This window comes from Stigmatopora nigra, chromosome 4 (assembly GCF_051989575.1).
Source record: "Stigmatopora nigra isolate UIUO_SnigA chromosome 4, RoL_Snig_1.1, whole genome shotgun sequence".
In the NCBI taxonomy this organism is placed as follows: Eukaryota; Metazoa; Chordata; class Actinopteri; order Syngnathiformes; family Syngnathidae; genus Stigmatopora; species Stigmatopora nigra.
Genome location: NC_135511.1, coordinates 12,113,955 through 12,136,344, shown reverse-complemented (window position 1 = coordinate 12,136,344; position 22,390 = coordinate 12,113,955). Strand labels below are relative to the sequence as shown.

The following is a 22,390-nucleotide window of genomic DNA, read 5'->3' as shown; positions in this document are numbered from 1 at the left end:
AATTCTGTTGTGGGGAGGGAGCTGTCAATCTAACTATTGGTTTACAATCAATCAAGACTCCAAATACAAATGGAATTGGAAATTGATGGAATTTATTTATTAGTAATAAAAAAACATCTTTTATGAATAAAATATTTTTTCGCCAGTCTAGTAGAACAAGTAAGAAAATAGTACTAGTTCTTCGTTTAATTTTAAAGTCCTAATCTGTCATTCATAAACCGATCATCTTGAAACTTGTAGTTTTAAAGTAAGTACTATATAAATTTATAACATGTACAGGAAGTTTTTAGAAGTACAAAAAATAAGAACAACATTTGGGAAAACAGCCTTATTGCAGAAACTAAACAATAAAGTTAATATAGGTGCGCATGCGCCATCTTTTGCGCAGCTGTGATCCGCCTCAACTTTGGCTGACGACACCAGGAAGTAATTTGACGGCTGCATGTGAGTAAGCAAAGCGGCATTGGAAGTCAACACGTTTTTGCGACTCTTCTCACAAATGTTGACTTATTGTCATATTGAAGTATCTCCGCTTTATTAACGTAAGTAGCAGCTCGTTTGTCTGCCAAAACACAAAATCACGAGTAGCACAATGCATGTCGCTAGTGTTAAAGTGGTAAAAGTCGGCCACGTGTATATACGCTTATGTGCTGTTTTGTTAAGGAGTTAAGATTGCATGTTTTGACACTGAAGTCTAAGGCTTGCTTTTGCCATATTTGCCTTTCAGATGAGCCATAAAACACTTAATTACACTTAAAGTCATTGTCATTAGGTTGTTTATTACTTGGATGTTAAGTTTGCTTTGGCTTTAATTTTTCTGCTTCAGAAAAAAACTTTAAAATGCAGCCCATTTATTTTCATAATCAGCAAAACATTGCTCTGAATTACCAGTTGCACAACATCAGTATTTTTGAAAAAAAAAATCAAACATGTTTACTACCCCCACCTTCCATTTGCCCACTGCTTGATTTCTGTAAATTAGATTCTTGGAAAAAGACAGGTTTCTCCACCCCTTTGAGCTAATTTGCATTTGTCCATGAATATATAAGAATATATTACTGCATGTATATAATTTAGGTTCATAGTTCAATGTAAGATCATATAGAAAATGTTTTTGATGTTATAGTTGAATGCTAACTTCTTCGATCAGAGACTTCAACATAAATGGCATGACCTCAATTTCATCTATTTGTTTTGATTTATTTATTTTACTATGTTTAGGGTTAAGGATGGCTGATTCAGGCGCAGGTGATCCCAGTGGTCATCGGACTCCACCCCCAGGACGAGGTGGGAGCAGCCAACTGATGGGTCGCCGAACACCTGCAAGCGTCGCTGCAGGGCGTCTTCCCTCAATGCGTTCTCGAGATCTCACCCTCGGGGGAGTGAAAAAGGTGCGTGTCTCGAAATACCTGAATAAAGCTTCTCTTTTCTGTATCTCTTTATAAACTTCTGTTTTTAATCCCTCCTCCTAGAAAACATTTACACCAAACATTATTGGCCGCAAAGTTAAAGAAGAGTAAGTTCACTGTAGTCCAAGTTCACCATCAGATCTGAATCTAACTGTTGATCATGCTTTAAAGTACCAAAGATGATGGCGGGCAAAGGAGAGAAAGAAGGGATACACCCCGAGGCAGAGGTCCAAGAGAAAGAGGCCGAGGCAGGGGTAGGGGGCACCCAGAGACCATCCAGTCCCACTCCATTTTTGAGCAGGGTCCGGCAGAGATGGCCATCCGAAAAAAAGGTGAGCAAACATAGATCTTTTGCAACTGCTTCTTTGTTAGTTTGAATGCCGAACTAACTATCTTTGTTCAATAGGTTATGAAAGCGAACGTGATGCCCCAAGCACAGGCCCATCCGCCATCATCAATATTAAAAAGGAGTATAGAGAAACTGAAGAAGAAACTAAAGCAATAATTCTCAAGCTGGAAAAAGATAGTGTGATTATCATTTAAGAGTTATATTGATTCTTTTAAAGGTTCACAGTTGGTCTCTTCCATTGACATGATTGCTCTTTCAGTTCATAGATGATCCATTTCTCAGGGGCGAACAGAGAAGCTGCCCAGTTCAACTTCCTCTTGCTGTGTCGGGATGGGGTTTTCAGGAGGAATTCAGTGCTCCAAAAATAAAAATTGAGAAAATGGAGGAGGACGACGAACCAATGGAACCTGCATTAGAAAGTACTTTGCATATTTATACTATACACTTGATCGCATACAGTATTTAGGTTACATAAACGGCCTAAAAAGTAGTCTTAAAGCTCCTCATCCACACTGTTAAAACACATTTAAGGTACAAATGTGCAAGTAAATACACTCATCAATCAATATTTGAAGAGCTGATTTAATGTCTCCACAAGAGGGTGCAAATGTCCCCATAAAATGGGGAATGGCGTACAGAAAATATCAAATGTTCTAATAACATAACATGGTATGTAAAGTTTGTGCGATTCCATAATAGCCAATTATGTTTTTTTTATTATTTTAGTGAAACAAGAGGAGGAAGAAGTTAAGAAGCCTGAGTGTACTTTCAAGCCGCCTCCCCTCCCTGAGCCGGACGTTCTGCCGGATCTTCTTCACAGGTGGAGTCTGAGCAAAGGTGAGGAGCTGTTTTTCATTCAGCTGCCCGACACGTTGCCTGGCCAGCCGCCTACCCAAGAGTTCAAGCCAATAAAAACTGAGGTGCAGTCTGCGGATGGTCAGTCTGTCCTTCTGAAAACAGAGTCTCAGGTACATAAAGGTCATCCCTATATAGAAGTACTATCAGAGTTTTTGTCTAAGATTAATTTGATTATTATTATTATTTTTTTTTTTACAGGAGGAGACAAGTGAAGATGACGGCTGTTATTTAAAAGATCTGCGGGAGGGTTTTGTTGGAAAGATGCTTGTACGAAAGTCCGGTAGGGTGCAGCTCATCATGGGACAGGTTACACTGGACGTCTCCCTGGGTGCTTCATGTGCTTTCCTTCAGGTATGACAGAAGATGGTTTGTTCTGTGTTCTGCTGCATTTTCTACCACCCTGTTGTTTAATTCTAGAACTCATGAGTTGAAATGCCATCCCATGTTTGTCTTTTTGATTTTTTGCAGGAACTGGTTTCTGTTGACACAGAGGGACGAAGAGGCAACATGACTGTTTTAGGGAAAGTGAAACACAAAATGGTTTGCTCGCCAGACTTTGAATCACTGTTGGCGAGTAGGTGATGACTGGTGCCCTTCAAGGTTTTGATTTGCCCTGCTGTGCCATATGAGAGTTTGCCTAAACACTTAACAAAAGACTTGGAACAAAGCCAAAAGTTCATTGTTGCTCAAAAGGACAATAATTTAGTGCTTTGCTATTTATTCAGTTACATTAGTCTACATCTAGGGTATGATAAATGAGCTGTACATGGATGTAAATGTGTGAATAAAAGTTTTCTTTCTCTAGATAAATTCTTTTTATTTCTTTATTTTTTTTTAACCCAAATAAACGAACTTCCATTTTTACAAAATACTGGTCACCCTTCCTGGCTTTATCCCCCCTGGAATCACAGGGTGTGCTGCAAGTTATCCAATCCAACCCAACCTATCCCATCTGATTTCGGGCCAGAGGCGGGGGACACCCTAATTTGGTGGCTATCCAATCGCAGCCGTAGTAACATGAGTGTGAATATTATTACCTCTTCCAAAATAGCCACACAATAATATTCAGCCAGCTATGGTGTAATGCCTTGTAGTTGGCCATGGTAACCAGGGAGTGTCGCTGTAGAGTTTGGTTTGCCCGGGACTGTTTTTACGCACGTAGCGCCCACTAGTGGCCCATTGTCTATTCGCGTTGTCCGCCGGGTGGAGTTTGGCTTCAGTGTGCTGGACAAAGACAAGAGATGGACTGGTGTCGCAGGTGGGTCTATTAGTCATTATTTCAACCTTTTTTCCCCTGTCTTCCTGCTACTGTTTGAGGGCTTGACAAACAATCACACCATCCACGCTCCCAACAAAAGCTTGGCTCAGCACTTTATTCTCAATCGGGGCCGATAGCAAAAGCTAACCCGATGAAACCACGCTTTGGATCTAAACCAATGCAGCATATGGCTATCGCTTTAGTTCCCGGAATTACTTCTGATGGCTTAGCGGACACCCCCGTCTCTTGAACGACACATGTCAGTGTTCGAGAACCTTTATTTACGTTGGTACTATGTCGAAATCGCGTGTCAAGTGTTAGCTGTATGCCTGTTGTTGAAGAAGCTAGCTTTGCCTGGATCTTGTCGTCAATCGTCCCGTTGAATCATCAGCAGAGGAGAAGTGGGCCTCCGATAAACTGTTATCTTGTTCACAACATTTAAACTCAAACGATTTGGACGTCTATCGTCGTCAATGGCAGCGAATGCGTCAAGTACTCAAAGCCTAGTAAGTCGCTAGAATGCAAGTTTGCCAAGATCATTAAGTACTAAGTAACTAATCTAAAGCGAGTATAACAGACATTCAGACTCATTGTATAATGACAATAAAGGCATTCAATTAAATCAAATTAAATACTTTGGAATAATCATCATTTTTTATTCTTTCCAGGCCAACTTCTCACTAAGAAACTCAACTGGTTCCTCACCACAGAAGAGTCCAAGTCCAGCTGTTATATTCTTTACATCCTCCCCAATGGGACATTTGCTATAGCAGCAAGGACATCTGGAATTGGACACATTTGGACGGATGGGGGGAGTTTCTTCTTTAATATTGCCTGCCATGACAGTGTTAAGATGAGCCCCGATTCTCTATGCAGTGAGATGAAGCCCCATCTTATGAAGAACGTGTGTTGACACCAGATAAGGGCCATTTTGGGCCAAAGAGTGGAGCTCGAGGCTTGTTCTCCACTCGTCTTACTTGGATCAAGAAGAACTCCTTCATCATGGAGCTGTTTTTTAATCCTTTTGACAGCTTGGTGTGTATCCTCCTGGGTATCTCCTTGACTGTCTGGTTCACACTGCTCCTCGTCTTCATACTCGTGCCGGCCATCTTTGGGGTGTCTTTTGGGATCAGACGTCTTTACATGAAGTCGTTGTTAAAGATCTTTGAGGTAAGAACTTTCATCTGAATTGTGTACCCGGGAAGCAGAGAGCTTTCTGAAATGGTAACATGTATGAATTATAGGACATTTTGAAAATATAACTTTGGGGTATATGTTCTTGTACCAATAGGAATCATGCAACCACTGGTAATGGGTTTCAGTGGTGGATATGGATTAACATTACAGCCAGCTGTTATGTAACCTTCGGGGTTGGAGTGCGTCACTAACTATAGTCTGTCTGTCAAAGGTTCAGCTGCTTTAAATACACCAAACTGTTGCCTTCCTCTGTAAACCATCATTTTTTTAATACAGTTGCTTTGGTTTAAAATTCTAATGGTATATTAATGGAGAAAACTGATAGCAGATTGCCAAATGAGTGAGCCCAGGGGAATTTGGGGTGATTTCCTCAGCTCAAAATTCCTGGAGAGAAAAAATTCCAAGTGTGCAAAGGGACAAAAGGTCACAAGCTGTAATAAGATGAGTGAATGTTTCATGGCTTGCACAAGATTACAACATTCAGTTCTTCTTCTTATAATAACTGTTAAAGGTTTGACCATATTAATTATCTACATAAAGTGCTTGTTGGGAATTGCCTTTTTGTTTTGTTGAAAAAAGCATTGAAATAGAAAGCTTTTCATCTACTATATGATAGTCAAAGCATTTTTTCAACTTTGCCAGAGGGCATAAAATTCCTGTGTTTTTGGTTCTCCCTGCTTGCCCTTCCTTACAGTCACAAAACTTTCTTACAATTGCCATACTAAAATGTATCACACATTATGTTGTACAATCATTACCGTGTGCACTTTTTTGACTCAAACCAAAGAGAACATTGTGTACTTTTTCTCCCCCTGAGTTGAAGTAACTCCTTGTTTTCAAACTTGTAGACTTTGTGGTATCTTTAGTTCTGCTTGAATGTCACTCTGACCATAACAAAGTGAGATTAAGGTCAGAGACTCAAAAAAATGGTCAAACCTTCTGGCTTTTCTGTGTCAAAGTAGTGAACAATGCATACATTGTATACATACTTTCAACCCAGTATTTTTTGCAGGTGTAAATGGAAGAAAAATGATTTTATTATAACTTATACTGTTGAATTCTAAATGTGGCAAATCTACATTCCAACAATGTTTTAAATCTTCTCTCCTCTGGTATCTACATTTTTTTTAGTGGGCTACACTGAGGATGGAGAGAGGAGCCAAAGAAAATAATCATCCCTTGTATAAACCCTACTCCAACGGTGAGTTAAAATATTATTTGTAATCATTGTTTTACTTCTTCTTGTTAGTATTTCTGACATCTCCATCTTTTGGATGAGTCTAGCTATCATTGCAAAACATCCTACTTCCTTGGAAGAAGAGATCAAGGAGATTAGGCGTAGCGGCAGCAACAAAGACTTGGACTCAGCACCTGAGTTCGAGATGTCGGACATCTTCTATTTTGCACGAAGAGGCGTGGAGAGCATCATGGATGACGAGGTAACCAAGCGCTTCTCGGCAGAAGAGTTGGAGTCTTGGAACCTGCTGACACGCAGCAACTACAACTTCCACTATATCAGCCTGAGGCTGACTGTGCTGTGGGGATTGGGCCTGCTCATCCGCTATGGCATCCTTTTACCTCTCAGGTAATCATAAATAAAAGCCAATAAGATATTATTTCAAATGTCATCAATAACATGCATCTCGTTTTTTTTCAGGGTAACCTTGGCCTTCACTGGTGTTGGCCTCTTGGTATTTCTCACTTCTCTTATAGGCTTCCTACCCAATGGAAGGTAGGTGTGACCAAATAAATATTTTCACGGATGTGTACTGCTTTGTAGAAACAGGATTGAACAGGACTCAATTTCTGTTGTATTTCTAGGATAAAGAGCATCCTCAGTGAAAAGGCTCACCTCATGTGCAACAGAATATGTGTCAGAGCTCTGACTGCTATCATAACATACCATGACAGGTAAAAACAAATGCTGGGAGTTGAATAAATATCATTGGCATGGGTTGGAGTATAAAAACAGAGCTTCATATGGGCAAAAATGTATTCATGCACAAGTGACAAATCACCTTAAAAGCAATGTCACTTCAGTATTTTTATTTGTGCACCAGTATGTCACGAAGGAGTCATTTAACATGATTCTTCCAGCCCTGCATTTCTCAGTTGAGATGGTGTTTTCAAGGTTTGAAGGTTCCAAATGTTTAGGTCTTGCCCTTGTGTGCCTTTACAAGTTTATTTTTTCTCTTTCTTTTGGAATAATAGTTTCTTCCTGGCAGAGTGTTTTTTTTTCTGCCTACGTGAAGTACTTTTTTAATGATACATTGTTCACAAGGTCTTTTGCTTTTGTTCTTGGCTCATTATGGGCATTTTGGGCAAAAGCACTTTCAACTTTAGGACACAGAAATCCTTCCTTTGTTGGGTGGTAATGGCTGTTTGAATTTCCATGTTTTTGCACATGTCTTTTAAGTGTTTGAATAGATGAATTTGGAACCTTCAAGTATGAGTAGCTGGAGTAGAGTAGGTGTGGCTTTCAGGTAGCATTTTTTTGCACTGTGTTTATCTAAGGGCAGGGCGCTTTGAGGATTGCACGTGACTGTCAAATTTGTTTATGGCTCCTAAGCAAACGAACAAGCCGGTGTCCTTTTCTGAACATAATGTAATCTGTAGTTAATTCGGATTTATGAGTTTAACAATGAAAAGCTGTGGCACATACACATGTTTGCTTGCAGTGTTAACAAGCTTTCATGTCAATTACAAATATATGGATCATCACAGCCATTGTGACCGACTGTTCAATTTGCCTTGTTAAATTATAGAATATTAAGACTGACTGTTTCCACATTTATCAAGTTTTTTTTCATCTGCTTTTTCTCACTCGGTCTGTAACTCAATTTGCTGGAACAAAGATTGATAAGGCCTGTTGAAAAAGTCAAATGATTTGCTCCGTATAACCACTTTTTTTTAACCACAACATTCTTGTGGTTGACTGTGCCCTCGTGACTTTCTACCACGTGGAGTTATTGATGAATACTGTTGCTTTTTACTTTTGTAGTGAGAATAAACCCAAAAACGGAGGAATATGCGTCGCCAACCACACTTCACCCATTGATGTCATCATTTTAGCCAGTGATGGCTGCTACGCAATGGTAATTGTTGACTTTTTTTTTCATTACCTGTTCAATTTTGAAAATTTTCCAAAGTTGTATACCTAGAGGCCTTTACTTGTCTAACATTGTGTGTTTACCTTATCTGTCAGGTGGGCCAAATTCATAGAGGCTTGATGGGAATCATTCAGCGATCCATGGTAAGAGCCTGCCCACACATTTGGTTTGAGCGCTCAGAGGTCAAAGACAGACATCTAGTGGCCAACAGGTAAAATACCATTATTGCCATATTGCATTTCAAATTCAATCCAAATTCTAAAATTCACTGAAAATAATGGACTGGTATTCTTCTATCTGCAACTTAGGCTGAGCGACCATGCACAAGATAAATCCAAGCTTCCTATTCTCATATTCCCAGAAGGTGAGTTTATTTTCATTTTTTCCCTCTTAAAAGACCTTGTAAGTCAACACAGATTTGTTGTATCTTAACATATTTTTCTACCAGGTACATGCATTAACAACACATCAGTTATGATGTTTAAAAAGGGCAGTTTTGAAATTGGCGGGACAGTGTACCCTGTCGCTATCAAGGTATGAGAAATGTCTTCTTAATTTTTTTTAACCGTAATGCAGTCTAATATAACTAATGTGTTGATACCTTCTGTCCAGTATGATCCCAGATTTGGAGATGCCTTCTGGAATAGCAGCAAATTTGGAATGGTCAACTACCTGTTACGTATGATGAGCAGCTGGGCCATTGTCTGCAGTGTGTGGTACCTCCCTCCCATGTCCTTAGAGGTATGGCTCTGACTGGTTCTATTAAATCATGTACATATGATTGGTTGCCCTTGCAGTCTTACACGTATCAATATTTTCCAAAGGAAGGAGAGGACGCTGTACAGTTTGCCAATCGGGTAAAAGCAGCCATTGCGAGACAAGGAGGATTAGTGGATCTTTTGTGGTATGACAATATTATTGGATTTATTTTACTCTCGGTAAGTTGAGGGACTAATAAACACTATTTTTTCAGGGATGGAGGCTTGAAGAGAGGAAAGGTAAAAGATACTTTTAAGGAAGAACAGCAAAAGCTCTATAGTAAAATGCTGGTAGGCACACAAGAAGATCGCAGTCGCTCCTGAGAGATTTGCGAGGAGGTGGATCGGCTCCAAAGTTTCACAGGGAGGCCATGACTACAAATGAAGTCAGCTGTGCACCCTCCAGAGTTGGGGTTCCTGGACTTTTCTCTGCCTCACAAATAAGTGTGCAATTTGCAGCGTTTTATCAGGTCAATTGGGAGTTGGGCGAAACAAGCCTCGCCTGTAGTAGAATGGAAAAATATTGGCATGATCTAAGATGGAGCCATTTTTTGCTCGTGGTTAAGAAAACACTTGTAATTTATCTGTTCAGTTTTTGTCTCTTTTGTAATTTACTTTTGTTTGTATTTCGGTTACATGTTAAGATAATCCTGCTTTTAACAGGGTATATAACAGAGTTATGAAGTAAAAAGAAGAGGTCATCTTTTGAGAGTTTGCATGGCTGGCTTGTGTCTGACATAATGCCAGCTTTTGTTACACGTATAACTATTTTTATGAGCTTTTTTCCAAAATCTTGTACTTTAAGCTTTGCGTTTTACATGGAGCTTTGTATCCACCTGACTACAACAGCAGTAATTGTTGTTGCTAAACTCTTGCTGATGGTTCTTTTTTTTCCATGGAGTGTGTAAATGCTCACATTGTGAAGTGGAAATATGGCTGCTAAAGATGGCTTTTGGCAATTCATATCATACTTGTGATGGCCACAGCTCAATCAGCATTGCCCTAGATGAACAGTTAATTGCAAGTTTAAACAATTACAAGACACTTGGAATAAAGAGCAGCTAATATTCCTGTTATTTGCTAACCGACTTTTTTTTTTGGCCACTCATTGGTTGAAACTAACAACACATTTCTGTGGTTTATTTTAACTCAACTACAAAGGCTATTTTTGCAATTTCCCATGCTTTGGTGAGCTCTGCCCCAGTTGGCAGAAGCGGGAGGAAAAAACTACTAGCTTTAGTTTGGCTTCATTCAAGATTAATGAACCATTTAGATTGTGTGAAATGTTCATAAGAAAATCTTCAAGAATGTCAGCAAGAATTTGTGTTTAACAATGGATTTATTTAAACCACAAAGTTTCTATTCAAGTAAGACATTTTACTTGTGGCAAAACATTGCAAGATTCTCATTTGAAAATCTGGAACACTTCTCAAAACATTTGTCAATGCACTTTCCTCCACCCCTTTTTTAGACATGTTATTACAACACTGAATTCATTTTGTTACCACTGGTAGAGAATAAAGTGTGCTCTGCTGGGACAAAATGGTGATGGAAATGGTCGTGGTTGAACAGCTCTTAACAGCACTATGGTAACCATGATGGAAGCCAAAACTACACTAAGGGTTTCAAGACTATTAAATCCAACACCATTTGGTTTGAATACTAAACCTTTATGTACAACCACTGTTATGTTTTTTGGCTTCCACATAGTGATGGCGTACTGATATGCAATGTAGGAAACTGTGGCCACACTCCAATTAATCCTTTGTAGGGCTTTTGTTTAAATCATCGGCTGCTACTGACTAAAACATGTCACCCCTTTTAATTAGGTGGGATTGACAGGGAACTAGTCCTCCTAATTTAAATGAGTTGGACATGTATTGTTGTCAATGGGAGGGAATGAATTAACAGTAAAAATTCTTTATTTTGAAAATGGTGAACTTCATTTATTTTTTTACATTAAAAAAGCAAAGGAGAAATGGTAAATATTCTCAATTTAAAACATGCCTGTATACATTCTAAATATTTTTCATTAAAAAAATGAAAAAACAACTAATATAAAAATATGCTCTTTTACCAATTAAACAGTATATATTTCTTATTTTCATTGTAATTGTCCTGTTAACATTTTTTTAATTTATAATTATTGCACAAACATGAAAAACCTTAATTAGTTTTAAGTTAAACTTAATATAAAAAAAGTAGCGTAGGATGCTTCATTCACATTTTTGATAGAAGAAACAAACTACTTCCTGTTTTATTTCATCACGGGTGTGTTTGTGGTTACGCGAATGGAGCGTTCAAAATCTCCTGTATTTTTCTACGCGTCTCTGTAACCAACAGAACAGATGTTTTCCCCCGCATATGTTGAAAAGCACGTTAACTTGACTTATATGGGCTTGGCACGTTCTGTCAACAAATTGACAACTTGACGCAGCTCGTTGTGCATGTTTTTGTTTGATTTAGTGACTACAAGACGACTTTAAAGGTGCGCTGCTCAGAAATGGGCGGAGCGCCAATGTTCTTTTAACGCAACACGACTTGGTCTTTCTTGCTGTCAGTATACACTAGTTGGTCACTGTGATCATCTATATAATTTATCTTACAGTAGCTTTGGCTTAATCAGTTTGTTTCAGGACTACTTTGGAGATTCTCAAAATAAGGAAAACCTTCTGAATGAGTGCCTCCTGTGCTCGATCATGGCATTGAGCGCCTCTGCTGCGTTTGACTTGTGTGCAAACAAGTTGGACCAGAGAGCGGCACAAGATCATTCTACTGCAATGCCAGTTTATTTTAAGCGCTAACTACTCCGGTTCTCACAATAAGCCTTTCTAATCTGCTGAGGAAGTCGCTTATAGGCCTCATCGGGTAGGAGATTTTCAAGTCTGGGTGTGTTTTGTGACCGGACCATGGAGAGACACACCGAGGTGCTTCTTGTCACCGCAAATGTCGGCTCACTCTTCGACAATGTAAGTATATAACCTTCCCCGATCTTGCTTGTCTGCAACAAAATGCACGTAAATCAGCCCGAATATATGAATACATTTATGTTATCAATATGTCTTTAGGCCAAATTGTCTTGTTACTATACACTTCGAATAGGCGCATTTCATTTCACCTTTACGTCACGCTTTGTCGTCACGCGTAGACTTATGTGGATTGACTTATGAGTTCATCCAAGACGTTTCACAGTGGTTTCATGAGGGTTCACGTGACAACAAAATGTTTTTGGTGCAGAACGTTTTCAAGCCACTGGCTGCCATTGACAGTGCTAGACGTCCAAGCCATTTGGAGGAAGCTTTGCAGCTTCCCAGTTTCATCTAGCTGTCATGGTCATTTAAATTTTCAGGAGAAGGATGAGAGCAGGCACATTGATGTCCATAGCACTCGAAAAAGTCGATTAACTAGCTGGTTACCGGACATCTTGGGTGTCACGAACAGCTTTGCAGGTCATGACTTGTGCATGCTTATGTCACAAATTGCAACATCGCAACTTGAGTTTTTACCACATATCTGGACACATTTATTTTGTTTCTATTATGACTTTGCTTAAATAAGAGCTCATTTCATCTTTTTCTCGGAACCTCTTTATTCTCGTGTTGGGGCCCATCCCAGCTGACTTCGGGCCAGAGGCAGGGGACACCCCGAATTGGTGGCCAGCCAATCGCAGGGTACCTAGGGGCAACTTACATTGTCCCCTCAGCCTACCATGCATGTATTTGGAATGTGGGGGAAATCAGAGTACCCAGGGAAAACCCGCACAGGGAGAACCTGCAAACTCCACACAGGTGGACCGATCTGGATTTGAACCCAGGTTCCCCGCTGTAAGGCCGACGTGCCACCCACTCATCATTGTTTTCAATTCCAGAGTCCAGAAAGCTTGTCATTGTTAATCTCTAAAATTCGGAGTAAAATCATTTTCATATTGGTTATCACGAATATTCTCATTGATGGTTTTGTGAATATGACACTGTATCCAAGGTGAAGAACATTCTACATTGCATAGAAACATTTCCAGCTTTTAGTTGTGCCTGAACTGACAAGAGGTCAAGTAATTCGCTGCACTCATGGAAATTTGGCTCAAGTCCATGTTTCCGGGTGCTAGATGGAGTTCCAGTGGAAACATGTTAGATCCCATTGTGGGAGATATGTAAACAGATGATTATCACCACCCAGAGATTTTAGCTTTTCTAGTCGCACAGCGCCTGCCTCCAGATAAGGAAATACTTTAAAATATATCCCAGTTTTCAGGATTTTGGCACAGTTTGTTAACTTTGTTAAACCTTCAAAATATCCTCATTTCATTGCAGTTCTTTCTTTGTGAGTTCAATAAAGCCTAGACAGAAATAAAAATGAACTTACTCATTTGAAAGTAATGTCTAAATAATTTATTTTACATCCTTGTTTAGTTCTTTTGAACCCCTTCCGAAATGTCGGTTGGCTAAAGTAAACAAAGTGATGTAAGTACTGTGATTGCCTGGCAACAACTTCAGGGGGTCTTATGCCCATTGTCAACTGAGGTAGGCTTCGCTACCCCTGCATCCCTCATGTTATGGATAGTGAATGAATATCTTTGTGAAGTAGTGAATTGTAATAATACTAATTGTTTACAGAGTGTGGACAAAAATGTGATGTCCAGTATTTGGATTTTTATGATTTAAACAAGCTCCAAGTTGACATTAAATACTAAAAACTGCATTGCATCTCATTTTTCTAGGTGGGTGAAATTCAAAATGAATGGCTACAGGAGTTATACAAGGTAAGTGTACCTCACACTCCCATTTGTTTAATGTTCTTCTCTTTCCATATAACTTTTTTTAGGGAAGACCAGCAGACATTTTCAAGAGTATAATACAAAAATAATAATATTGTCTGCACAAATCAATCAAACCTGACCTTGTATAATTGATCACACATTTCTAACCTATACTTTCCATATAATATTGTGGAAAACGGATACTATGCTGACTATAGATAAGAAATAAACACATGGTATAGTGTGTCAACTACATGACCAAAAATTTCCACCCTACTGACAATATGGGAAAGACCCTCTTGTGAAATCCAAATGTGATTATTTTCCTCACCCCTCCATTTTGTCTAATATTAACTTTAGGTCTTTGCTTATTGTGTAACAGACCATCCACTCCTACCAGCCACAGTTCATCGCCCTCCACTTTCAGGAGGTGGGAGGGAAAGACTATCTGGTCAACATGGGGTTTGCAGAAGAATTTTTTCGGTAGGAAAAGTGCGCTATTAATAATTGTTCTGTTTATGTTTGTTTTGATCTCCAAAAGGGAGCATCAGAGTTTTGCTAATAGTTGTTTTGCAATTTTCAGGAGCATTGAGTGCAGTGAAGAACTGAAAGATTTTGACAGGCGCTGCATCTATGTGGACAATAAGTTTGAGGCGGAAGAGCGATTCACGGTGAGACAGACAGAAAGGTGGAACAACTGTAACATTGCAGTAGTTCTCAGAATTCTTCTCTAGAGGGGGCCCTTTTCCAGGCTTAGAAAAGAACATTTGCTGAAACAAGGTCTGGTCGTGACAGGCAGAGTAATTGACTCCTTTGGTAAATTGCACTCAATGTGTAAATGACAGTCGTTTAAAAACTAGTGCATATGTTTTCAAATTATTGACTGTGATTATAGGTCAATTGAGGGGTTATCAAGCTTTTGGGGCCCATTCATCGCTTGCAGTTGAATCATTTAACCAGTAATGCCTTCAAAAATCGACATCGCATTGGTTATATAAAACATATAATTGACATGGTTCAGTCTTCAATGAGAGGTCACTTGCTAGAAATGCTGCACAGATATCATATAGGTATCAACATTTTTTTTTCAATCATAATGATTTGGAGTAAGATCATGAATTTGGACAATGAGTTCAAATGAATTATAATTGTCCACCTCCTTTAAAATATAACAAGCCCAGAAACGGAGTCTGCATCCCTTCTACTGGCAAACCTGGAAACTACAAAAAACAATTAGCCTGCAAATATTAGGATTTGATCAGACCCAAGAAAATAAGCTCCAAAAATGGATGTGTATAGAGCCCAAGAATACATATGGCAAATTTCTATTCTGATTCGTCCCATAAAGGAGGAATTGATAAATGATTGTTCTCACCAGAAAGTACAAGATGAACGAAAATAAAGTGAAAGTGTGATTGCAGTAGTCTAACAAGTTTTTATTCAGGCTAATTGAAAGTACATTACATTAACAAATTCCTATTGAGCCTGTTGTTTTCCATTATATTGATATAGTCATACATTCATATTGACATATAATGTATAATGTTTTTCCTTGGTATTTAATCACACAAGATTCCCCTCTTAAATATCACCTACAGTCCAGTGCCACTTTAGTAACCCTGCGCCATCCCCTCATCTTGCAATTATTTTAGACTGGTGCGACTTATACTCGGGTACAACTTATCGACTGAAAAATACGGTAAATATACCAGATTGCAAAATATTGTATAACCAAGTGTCCCCACTTCACTGGCTAGTCTTTCTTAAACTATTAACCCACACTCCTCCCAGGTGATCCCTTTCCTCATCATCTGACAGTAGGGTTCAGTGGTCATCCTTGTTGGCTGAAGCGCCACGCATCAAACGGATAAAGTCAATGGCCAGGTGTGCGGATGACAAGCGCAAGTCAATACGTTTAAGTCTAGATTAAAACTATTGATCCCAACCTATTTGTCTACAATAAATAAAGTATGTGTTGGTGGCAGCTGGGACTAAGTTTCCCCCCTGCACCTCAGTCTTCGCACCCTCCACCTTTTGGCCCTGAGAGGAATCGTGCACCCCCCCCCAACCCGCTCGTCCACGCTGTGTTGCCTCATTCTCATTTGGTCGGTGCCACCTGTATTGATTTCCAATTTGTTTCCCCCAGGCTTCAGACCATCAGTTACATGGCTGAAAGCGAGAGAGAGTTTGAGTCTTAGTCCATGTGTGCGGTTCTGCTTTATGATGGGCTGCAAAAGTAAATGGGGTAGACTTGCATGCATTTTCAGTACAAATGGTGTTTTGATAAAAAATCACTTGTGAGTCAATATTTTTTTTATTAAACTGCACACACACCTGATTGATGAAGATAGGTGCTGGCTAGAGTATGTGCAGCAAAGTGTGTGTTTTTTTATTGCACTATTAACACTCATCTAGTACAAATTTCGACCTGTTTGTGCAATGTTTTGGCAAATTGCTTTTATTAATAACCGTCAGTCTGCCTACACTTTTGGCCCAAGTTTGGACAAGCTGCTCCCTAATTGCTGCTCACTCACGCAAAGCCCAAAGACACTTCTGTTTTGTTAAATGAGGATAACTTCAGTTCAGATGAGTAATGATGCCTTCTGGGAGAGATCTCTCTTGCTCAGGGCAGTTGTTTGAGGGCATGGTCGGTTTGGTGTCGAGGGGGGGTTGGAAGGGGGCTGTGTTTGGTGTGGTTGGTCTTACTCAGTGGTCTGTCACGCCCCGATCTCCCTGAGCAATGGCTGATATTTCTTTTTGGCCGCCAGTCCCTTCGAGCGGAGTTGGCAGACAGCGGCAGGCCCATTGCTTAATACCTTTCCAATTGTTTTAATCTTCTGTTTTTATTGATCTCCCGGGACGTGATTAATCAGATCAGTGGAGCAGGCAGTTAGTACATTAAAAATTGTCCGACCATGTTAGGGATGATTGGGTGCTGGAGTGCACATACAGCTAGTTGGGGAGCAGGGGGGGGGGGGGGGGGGGGCTAATCGTGGTCTCTTGTGTTTAGTTGTGCTGTCTGTGGTGGAGTAACAAACAAACATACAATCTTTCAGTATCAGTCTTTTAGCCCGTCTCACACAATGGCTAAACAAACATGTCGGTTCATCTGCTCGGCTGTCAGCTTGAGATGATTTCTGATGTTTTTGTCACCATGTTCGAGTGACTTTTTGCCTTTTGTTCGTGGGTCAATGCTTTTGCAGTTTGTGAAAAAGGTACACTGAGTGCTGAGCCGTGCTGAAATGAAACAGTAAATATTATATGTTCACCAAGTTTCTTATTGCCTTATGACCAATTCTGGACACATACTAACATTTTTTTCCAACTTCTATGTGGAAAGTTGTTATGTTTCATTGATTCTTGCAGCTGCAAAAGATGATACTGTGACCGCAATTTACTATCACAATATACTGTAGTAAACATCAATTGCATACGTATTTTTTGCAGCAAGGGTGTGGTTGTAGCCAAATTCAGCCCAAAACTAATAAAATTGGAGCCTGCTTTTGTGGAAAGTTTTGCATATACAGTAAATATATACAAATGTACTATTGTAAGAAAGGACTCTAATTGTGTTGCTTTCGACAGCCGCTTTCTTTCAACTTAATCAACTGTTTTGAATCTGTTATTGCCTTTTTATTACCTTCTGGCCCGATAGCACAACATCTACAACTTATCTTTCAGGCATTGGGCAGCATGTACTTCATCCACAAGTCATTGAAGAACATCCGCCAGTATGACTTTAGTGGTAAGAACGACTTTTCTTGTCATTTAGCAAAATGTAGAACAAAGCTTAAGTTGTGACGAGGCTTTAATCGCTTCAGGCCGCCACCTTTTCGCATTTGCAAAGTGCCCGAATGCTGTCATTTTGCCCCCTTCGTAGTCCAGTCACGTTAGGTGTGAAAAAGCTCCTCCAAAAAGCATATGGAAGAACCATAAACATGATGGAGCTGCCACTTGCTGTTTGCTCCAAACTGATAGTCGCTCACCAAACGTAGTCTAATGGCCGCTTTATAGATCCCCCTCATCATGTATGCCGTACTGATGAGGTTAACACCAGTTTATTGATTGCCGTTTGCATGTTTCCGCACTTTTTTTTTATCTGACGCCTACCTTTCGCTCCCTCTTTCGTCTTTGCCCCTCACAGTCAAGGATTTTAAAGCAGTGCCGGAACTAGACAAGTACGTGGGCTCCCTGGATGGGGTCAACACTGTGGAAAAAGAAAAATTCCCAAAGAATTTCTGGCCTGATGTGAGTGTTGCTGTGTATTTGTTAGGGTGGGATTAATGTTGGGCCCAATGGGAGATGTGTGGACAAATGAGTCTACTGGGGATGCAGTGGCTGTCTACTCTGACAGGGAGATGAGACAAATTATGGGACTGGATCGATGATGATCTATTTGGCTGCTGTTTAATGACTCTTGCTAATTTGTCTGTGTTGTAGTTCAAGTGGTCCAGGAAGGGCTTCATGAGGACACGTTGGATCATCCACGACCGGTACGCTCATCCCGACAGTCGTAGTCTAAACATTAGATTGGAATCTGAGCTGAGCTGAGATTCCAATCTTAGATTGAGAGGGACTTGTTCTCAATATAAAATCCACCTATCACAACATTAATGGTTACTGCCTTTAGCACTTTCAGTTTTGTTTTGAGTTAAAAGCTTATCGTTTGTGTATGATTTTTTTTTTTTTTTTTTACTCCCCAGTGGACTCGACCTGGTCAATGTCCACCTGTTTCACGATGCCTCCAACCTCATTGCCTGCAATACTAGTCCTTCTATCTACTCTGCCAATCGTAAAAAAGCTCTCCGACACATCATCAACAGGTCTGAAAAGCAACAACAAAAAAATGGAACCTCTTAAAAAAAGTGCACACACACATAGCAAACTTTAGTTTTAACGTCGACAGCCGGTAATACAGAAATGTTACTGCTTTCAATGTGAATGCTAATGATAAATGAACATTAACTTTATAGATGCTTTTATGGGACTTTCCTGCCATTTCTACAGCAAACTGTGCCTAAAGATTTGGACCTTCAAGCTGTGTTCATTTTTTTCTTTTAGAATATCAGACAACTGCCACGCCCCAATGCCTTTCTTCCTGTTTGGAGATTTTAACTTTCGTTTGGATACGCTGAGTCTAGTTCAGGTATGCAGAAACAATTATGGCATATTTGATGAGCTGCACATTTCATACGGTCCTCCCTATTTAACTGAAACTCTTATGCAAACAATCGAGCAGCATCTATCTACATCGGCTGAAGTTCAAACTGTGAAAAAGGACAGCAGTAATGAAGTGCAGAAAATCATTTGTGAGGAGAAGACTGATCGCCAGGTAGTTTCTACATGACTACAACATTCACTAACACCAAGTTTTACAACTTAGCAACTTAGGTTGTTTTCTCACTTCCAGGTTCTTCTGCTAATTGAGGATAAACTGTTCGCCTACCTGTATCAAGCTGCGTTCAGAGAAGACAATGGCAAAGCCGTTAGCTCATTATTTTATTATTATTACTATTATTGTTATTATTATTATTATTTGAGTTTGCAAAAAAAAAATCAGAAGTTGAAAAACATCATTTTGGCTTTTACACATTTTGATTTTTCTCCATCTGATCTTTGAAAGAACAACATGTCCCCAAAAAATACCTTCTCTTCTTTCCAGTTGCTAAAATATGACAAGGAAGTCACAGCCTTTAATGATGTAGTTAGAGAAGAGGAAATCCAGTTTCCACCCAGGTGAGACTTTCATCTGACCACAAATGCACAACTGGATGTCTCCTGTTGTTTCTTTAAACCTTCATTTCTGTTGTTGCCTGCCCCCTCCCAGCTACCCTTACAGTGAAGAGTACACTAAACCCACCCAGTACATGAACACTCGTTGTCCCGCCTGGTGTGATCGGATTTTGATGTCACACAGCGCACAGCAATTCATCGACGGTGTAAGTCACCCCCTGCTTCCTTCAATATCCACTGTAATGACACATTAAATAGCAATCAAGAATAAATAAGTGCAACACAGTTACAGTATTTCCCCAAATCAATAATGCAACATTAATTTAAAGTTGCCAGTGGACTTATTAATGACACATTTTCTTTCCAGGGTGCCAATAGTGAGAGGGGTGTAATTTATGATACAGTGGGCCCTGATGTTTGCATGGGAGATCATAAGGTAGGTAACCCACCATCAAAACACACACACACACACACACGATAGCAGGGCATGAGACAAAAATTCACGAAATCTAAGGTCTATTTGTGTATCTTCAACAGCCTGTTTTCTTATTCTTTGCACTGAAGACAAATGAACATTGACTGGCAAACTTCCCGATGATAAACTAGTAAGTGTGTCCATATTAAACTACTTGAGGCATGTGTAGGAGACAAATTTGTGTGTGTGGGGTGAGTGGGGGGGTTTTAGCGTGAGTGCAGCAATCTTTTTGCGATCCCCAGAGAGACATTAGTTGAACTAAGCTCCAAGTGTGGCCATATGAAGTAAGATAAAGTACCAGCAGGAGACCAGCTCTCCTTTTGTGTCCGTGTGCCATTAGCACATTTCACTGATTTTGTCTTATCTTTGCTCTCAACCGTCAATTGGGATCAACGACAAAGCGAATTATTAGGTGGCCTACACGTCCTTCTGGATGGCCGGCTAGGGATAAATAAATTGAAGCCGACACAATATTGGCATTTTTATGGTCATGATTTGGTTTTCTTTTGTTTAAATAATCTGTATTGAGAATGACCTACTTTTGAATGAGGCATTTAGCAGTTGGGATCATTTATATTTGCCCAGATTAGTTTATGAATGGAATGGTTTGGGTTTTGAGTCGGCCATATTAATGTGACAGGGGAGAAAATTTAATTGGTGTATTTAAAGCATGCTTCTTGTTTTTGAGCATTACTTGGATGTAATCAATGAATTCATATTTTTCTTTTCTTTGGGATGTGTAGGTGTGTCTCTTTAAAATACCCACGTTATATTTTTGTGGAACCCAGGCAGCAAAAGTTGACCTTGATACCAGCTCAAGTGAAAAGTTATTTCAAGTTCAAGACCTTCCTGTGACCTTGTTACATTTTTTTTAGCATAAGTAAATATTTACAAACTACCCCAGTTATATGTCAACAAATAATATCTAAACCTTATTATGATTATAGTCCGACAACTTGGATACTGTGTATTTAGAACATATATAATCAGATATAGAATATTTAACTGTATATGTATTTCGTTTTCAATGTTTTAATTTGGCTTTTTACTTTTTTAAATATTAACTTAACCCTTTTTTTATTTACTCTGGGGATTGTGGCTTACATGCTACCAAATATATTGTAATTTATATGTACTGTATGTTGTTTTGAGTGGGGGTGTTTGGGTAGATGTTGGATAGTTCAAGAAAATGTATCAGATATTTAGTCTCCAAATGTACAGTTTTGTGCACACTTGCAGTTCACGTTTGAAAAGTTTGACACACGGTTACCTGTGGAACTAAATCATTTATTTTCTCTCAATTATTATAAAGGTATTGCGTTCATAATGCGATATGCGGAAACCAGAGAAAACCCAATATAATCCACATAGGATTAAACTCATTATACCACCAAACTCAGTTTATACAATTATTACTTCTAATGTGATTAAGATAAAGCCATGCATTAATTTCTGAAAACATTTATTTTCCTGTTAAAAATTACTCATAATAGTAGAAATGATTGATGAATTTTGTGGGGGAAGAAGGGGGACTGCAAACCAAGTGCTTTTTTCACTTAATGTAGTAGTTAATTGTTCTTTTACATTTATTCACAGCTGTCCTTTTTAAGAGGTTTCATATTTCAGGCCATATACATGTAGCTGTACAGCACATATGTTTACTTCTCATAATAAGACTAAAATGTTTCAGTCGTACTGTCGTTAAAAAGTGAAATGCACTGTGTACCCAAGTTGGATTATTTGTTTTATGAACTGTGGGAACTTGGAAAAATATATTCAAACAAGGGCTGCAAATAGTGTCATTGTAGTAGTAGTAGTGGTTGTAGGGTGCAACTACTTGAATGGGAATGTCACACAAATATTTTGCTTGTGCGGAAATTTCTCTTCTTTTTTTTTGTTGCCAAAAAAACATTCTGTCCTGAACATCACTCTGATCATTTACAATATATTCATTAAAAATGGTCCTCATTTGCATTAGTGATACAAATGAGTTCTCTGAGTGATATGACCTCCGTCTGCAATTTTCACACAGGAATATTTTTGTTAATACATAGTCATGTTGGAATGAATTGGAACACAGTTGATGTGTATGTCATTGAGGATTTGTTGAGAGGAGAACAAATAAAAAGGCAGCTGGAAAGATGTGTTGACACAGGAATATACACTAATTACCTGCTTTGTGTGGTATATTTTTACCTGTTCAGTTAATTACATCTTATTAAAAACTGTAACTCAAACTAGGTTAAGATGAGGGTGATCAACCTGTAATGCCGGTGTGGCAGTATAAAGGTGTGGTTTGCAATGCAACAGCTACATAAATTGTAATTCATGAATACAATTACCAACTGTTTCCTACCACCTTCCAAAACGGGCAGCTACATACATTATAATTCATAAGAATACACGTTACCAACTGTTTCCTACCACCTCCTAAAATAGGCATGTATCTTTAATTTTTTTTCCATTTTTAAACTAGTGAACTTTGCT

At 39.2% G+C, this 22,390-nt stretch overlaps 3 protein-coding genes across 3 annotated transcripts; all 3 read left to right on the top strand.

The window, feature by feature from the left end:
- The first annotated feature begins 394 nt into the window (after positions 1–394).
- LOC144195701 (DNA-directed RNA polymerase III subunit RPC4-like) lies at positions 395–3,420 on the top strand. The gene is made up of 9 exons (XM_077715514.1): positions 395–542; positions 1,222–1,391; positions 1,473–1,516; positions 1,581–1,741; positions 1,816–1,937; positions 2,018–2,177; positions 2,485–2,726; positions 2,815–2,967; positions 3,085–3,420. The coding sequence occupies exons 2-9, from the start codon at positions 1,230–1,232 to the stop codon at positions 3,196–3,198; spliced, it is 1,158 nt and encodes a 385-aa protein (XP_077571640.1). The 5' UTR covers positions 395–542; positions 1,222–1,229; the 3' UTR covers positions 3,199–3,420.
- A 1,176-nt stretch (positions 3,421–4,596) lies between these two features.
- LOC144195700 (glycerol-3-phosphate acyltransferase 4-like) lies at positions 4,597–10,006 on the top strand. Its single transcript, XM_077715513.1, has 12 exons — positions 4,597–5,044; positions 6,203–6,272; positions 6,356–6,656; positions 6,729–6,803; positions 6,893–6,982; positions 8,073–8,166; positions 8,277–8,392; positions 8,490–8,545; positions 8,630–8,715; positions 8,794–8,922; positions 9,006–9,085; positions 9,155–10,006. Exons 1-12 carry the CDS (start codon positions 4,877–4,879, stop codon positions 9,261–9,263), a joined length of 1,374 nt encoding a protein of 457 aa, XP_077571639.1. The 5' UTR covers positions 4,597–4,876; the 3' UTR covers positions 9,264–10,006.
- Positions 10,007–11,251: 1,245 nt separating this feature from the next.
- On the top strand, positions 11,252–21,402 carry LOC144196024 (inositol polyphosphate-5-phosphatase A-like). The gene is made up of 16 exons (XM_077715993.1): positions 11,252–11,908; positions 13,657–13,698; positions 14,078–14,178; positions 14,279–14,366; positions 17,377–17,440; positions 17,840–17,943; positions 18,136–18,188; positions 18,399–18,518; positions 18,757–18,841; positions 18,935–19,027; positions 19,106–19,180; positions 19,358–19,431; positions 19,523–19,634; positions 19,796–19,864; positions 19,966–20,033; positions 20,647–21,402. Exons 1-15 carry the CDS (start codon positions 11,849–11,851, stop codon positions 20,005–20,007), a joined length of 1,182 nt encoding a protein of 393 aa, XP_077572119.1. The 5' UTR covers positions 11,252–11,848; the 3' UTR covers positions 20,008–20,033; positions 20,647–21,402.
- Positions 21,403–22,390: the final 988 nt, after the last annotated feature.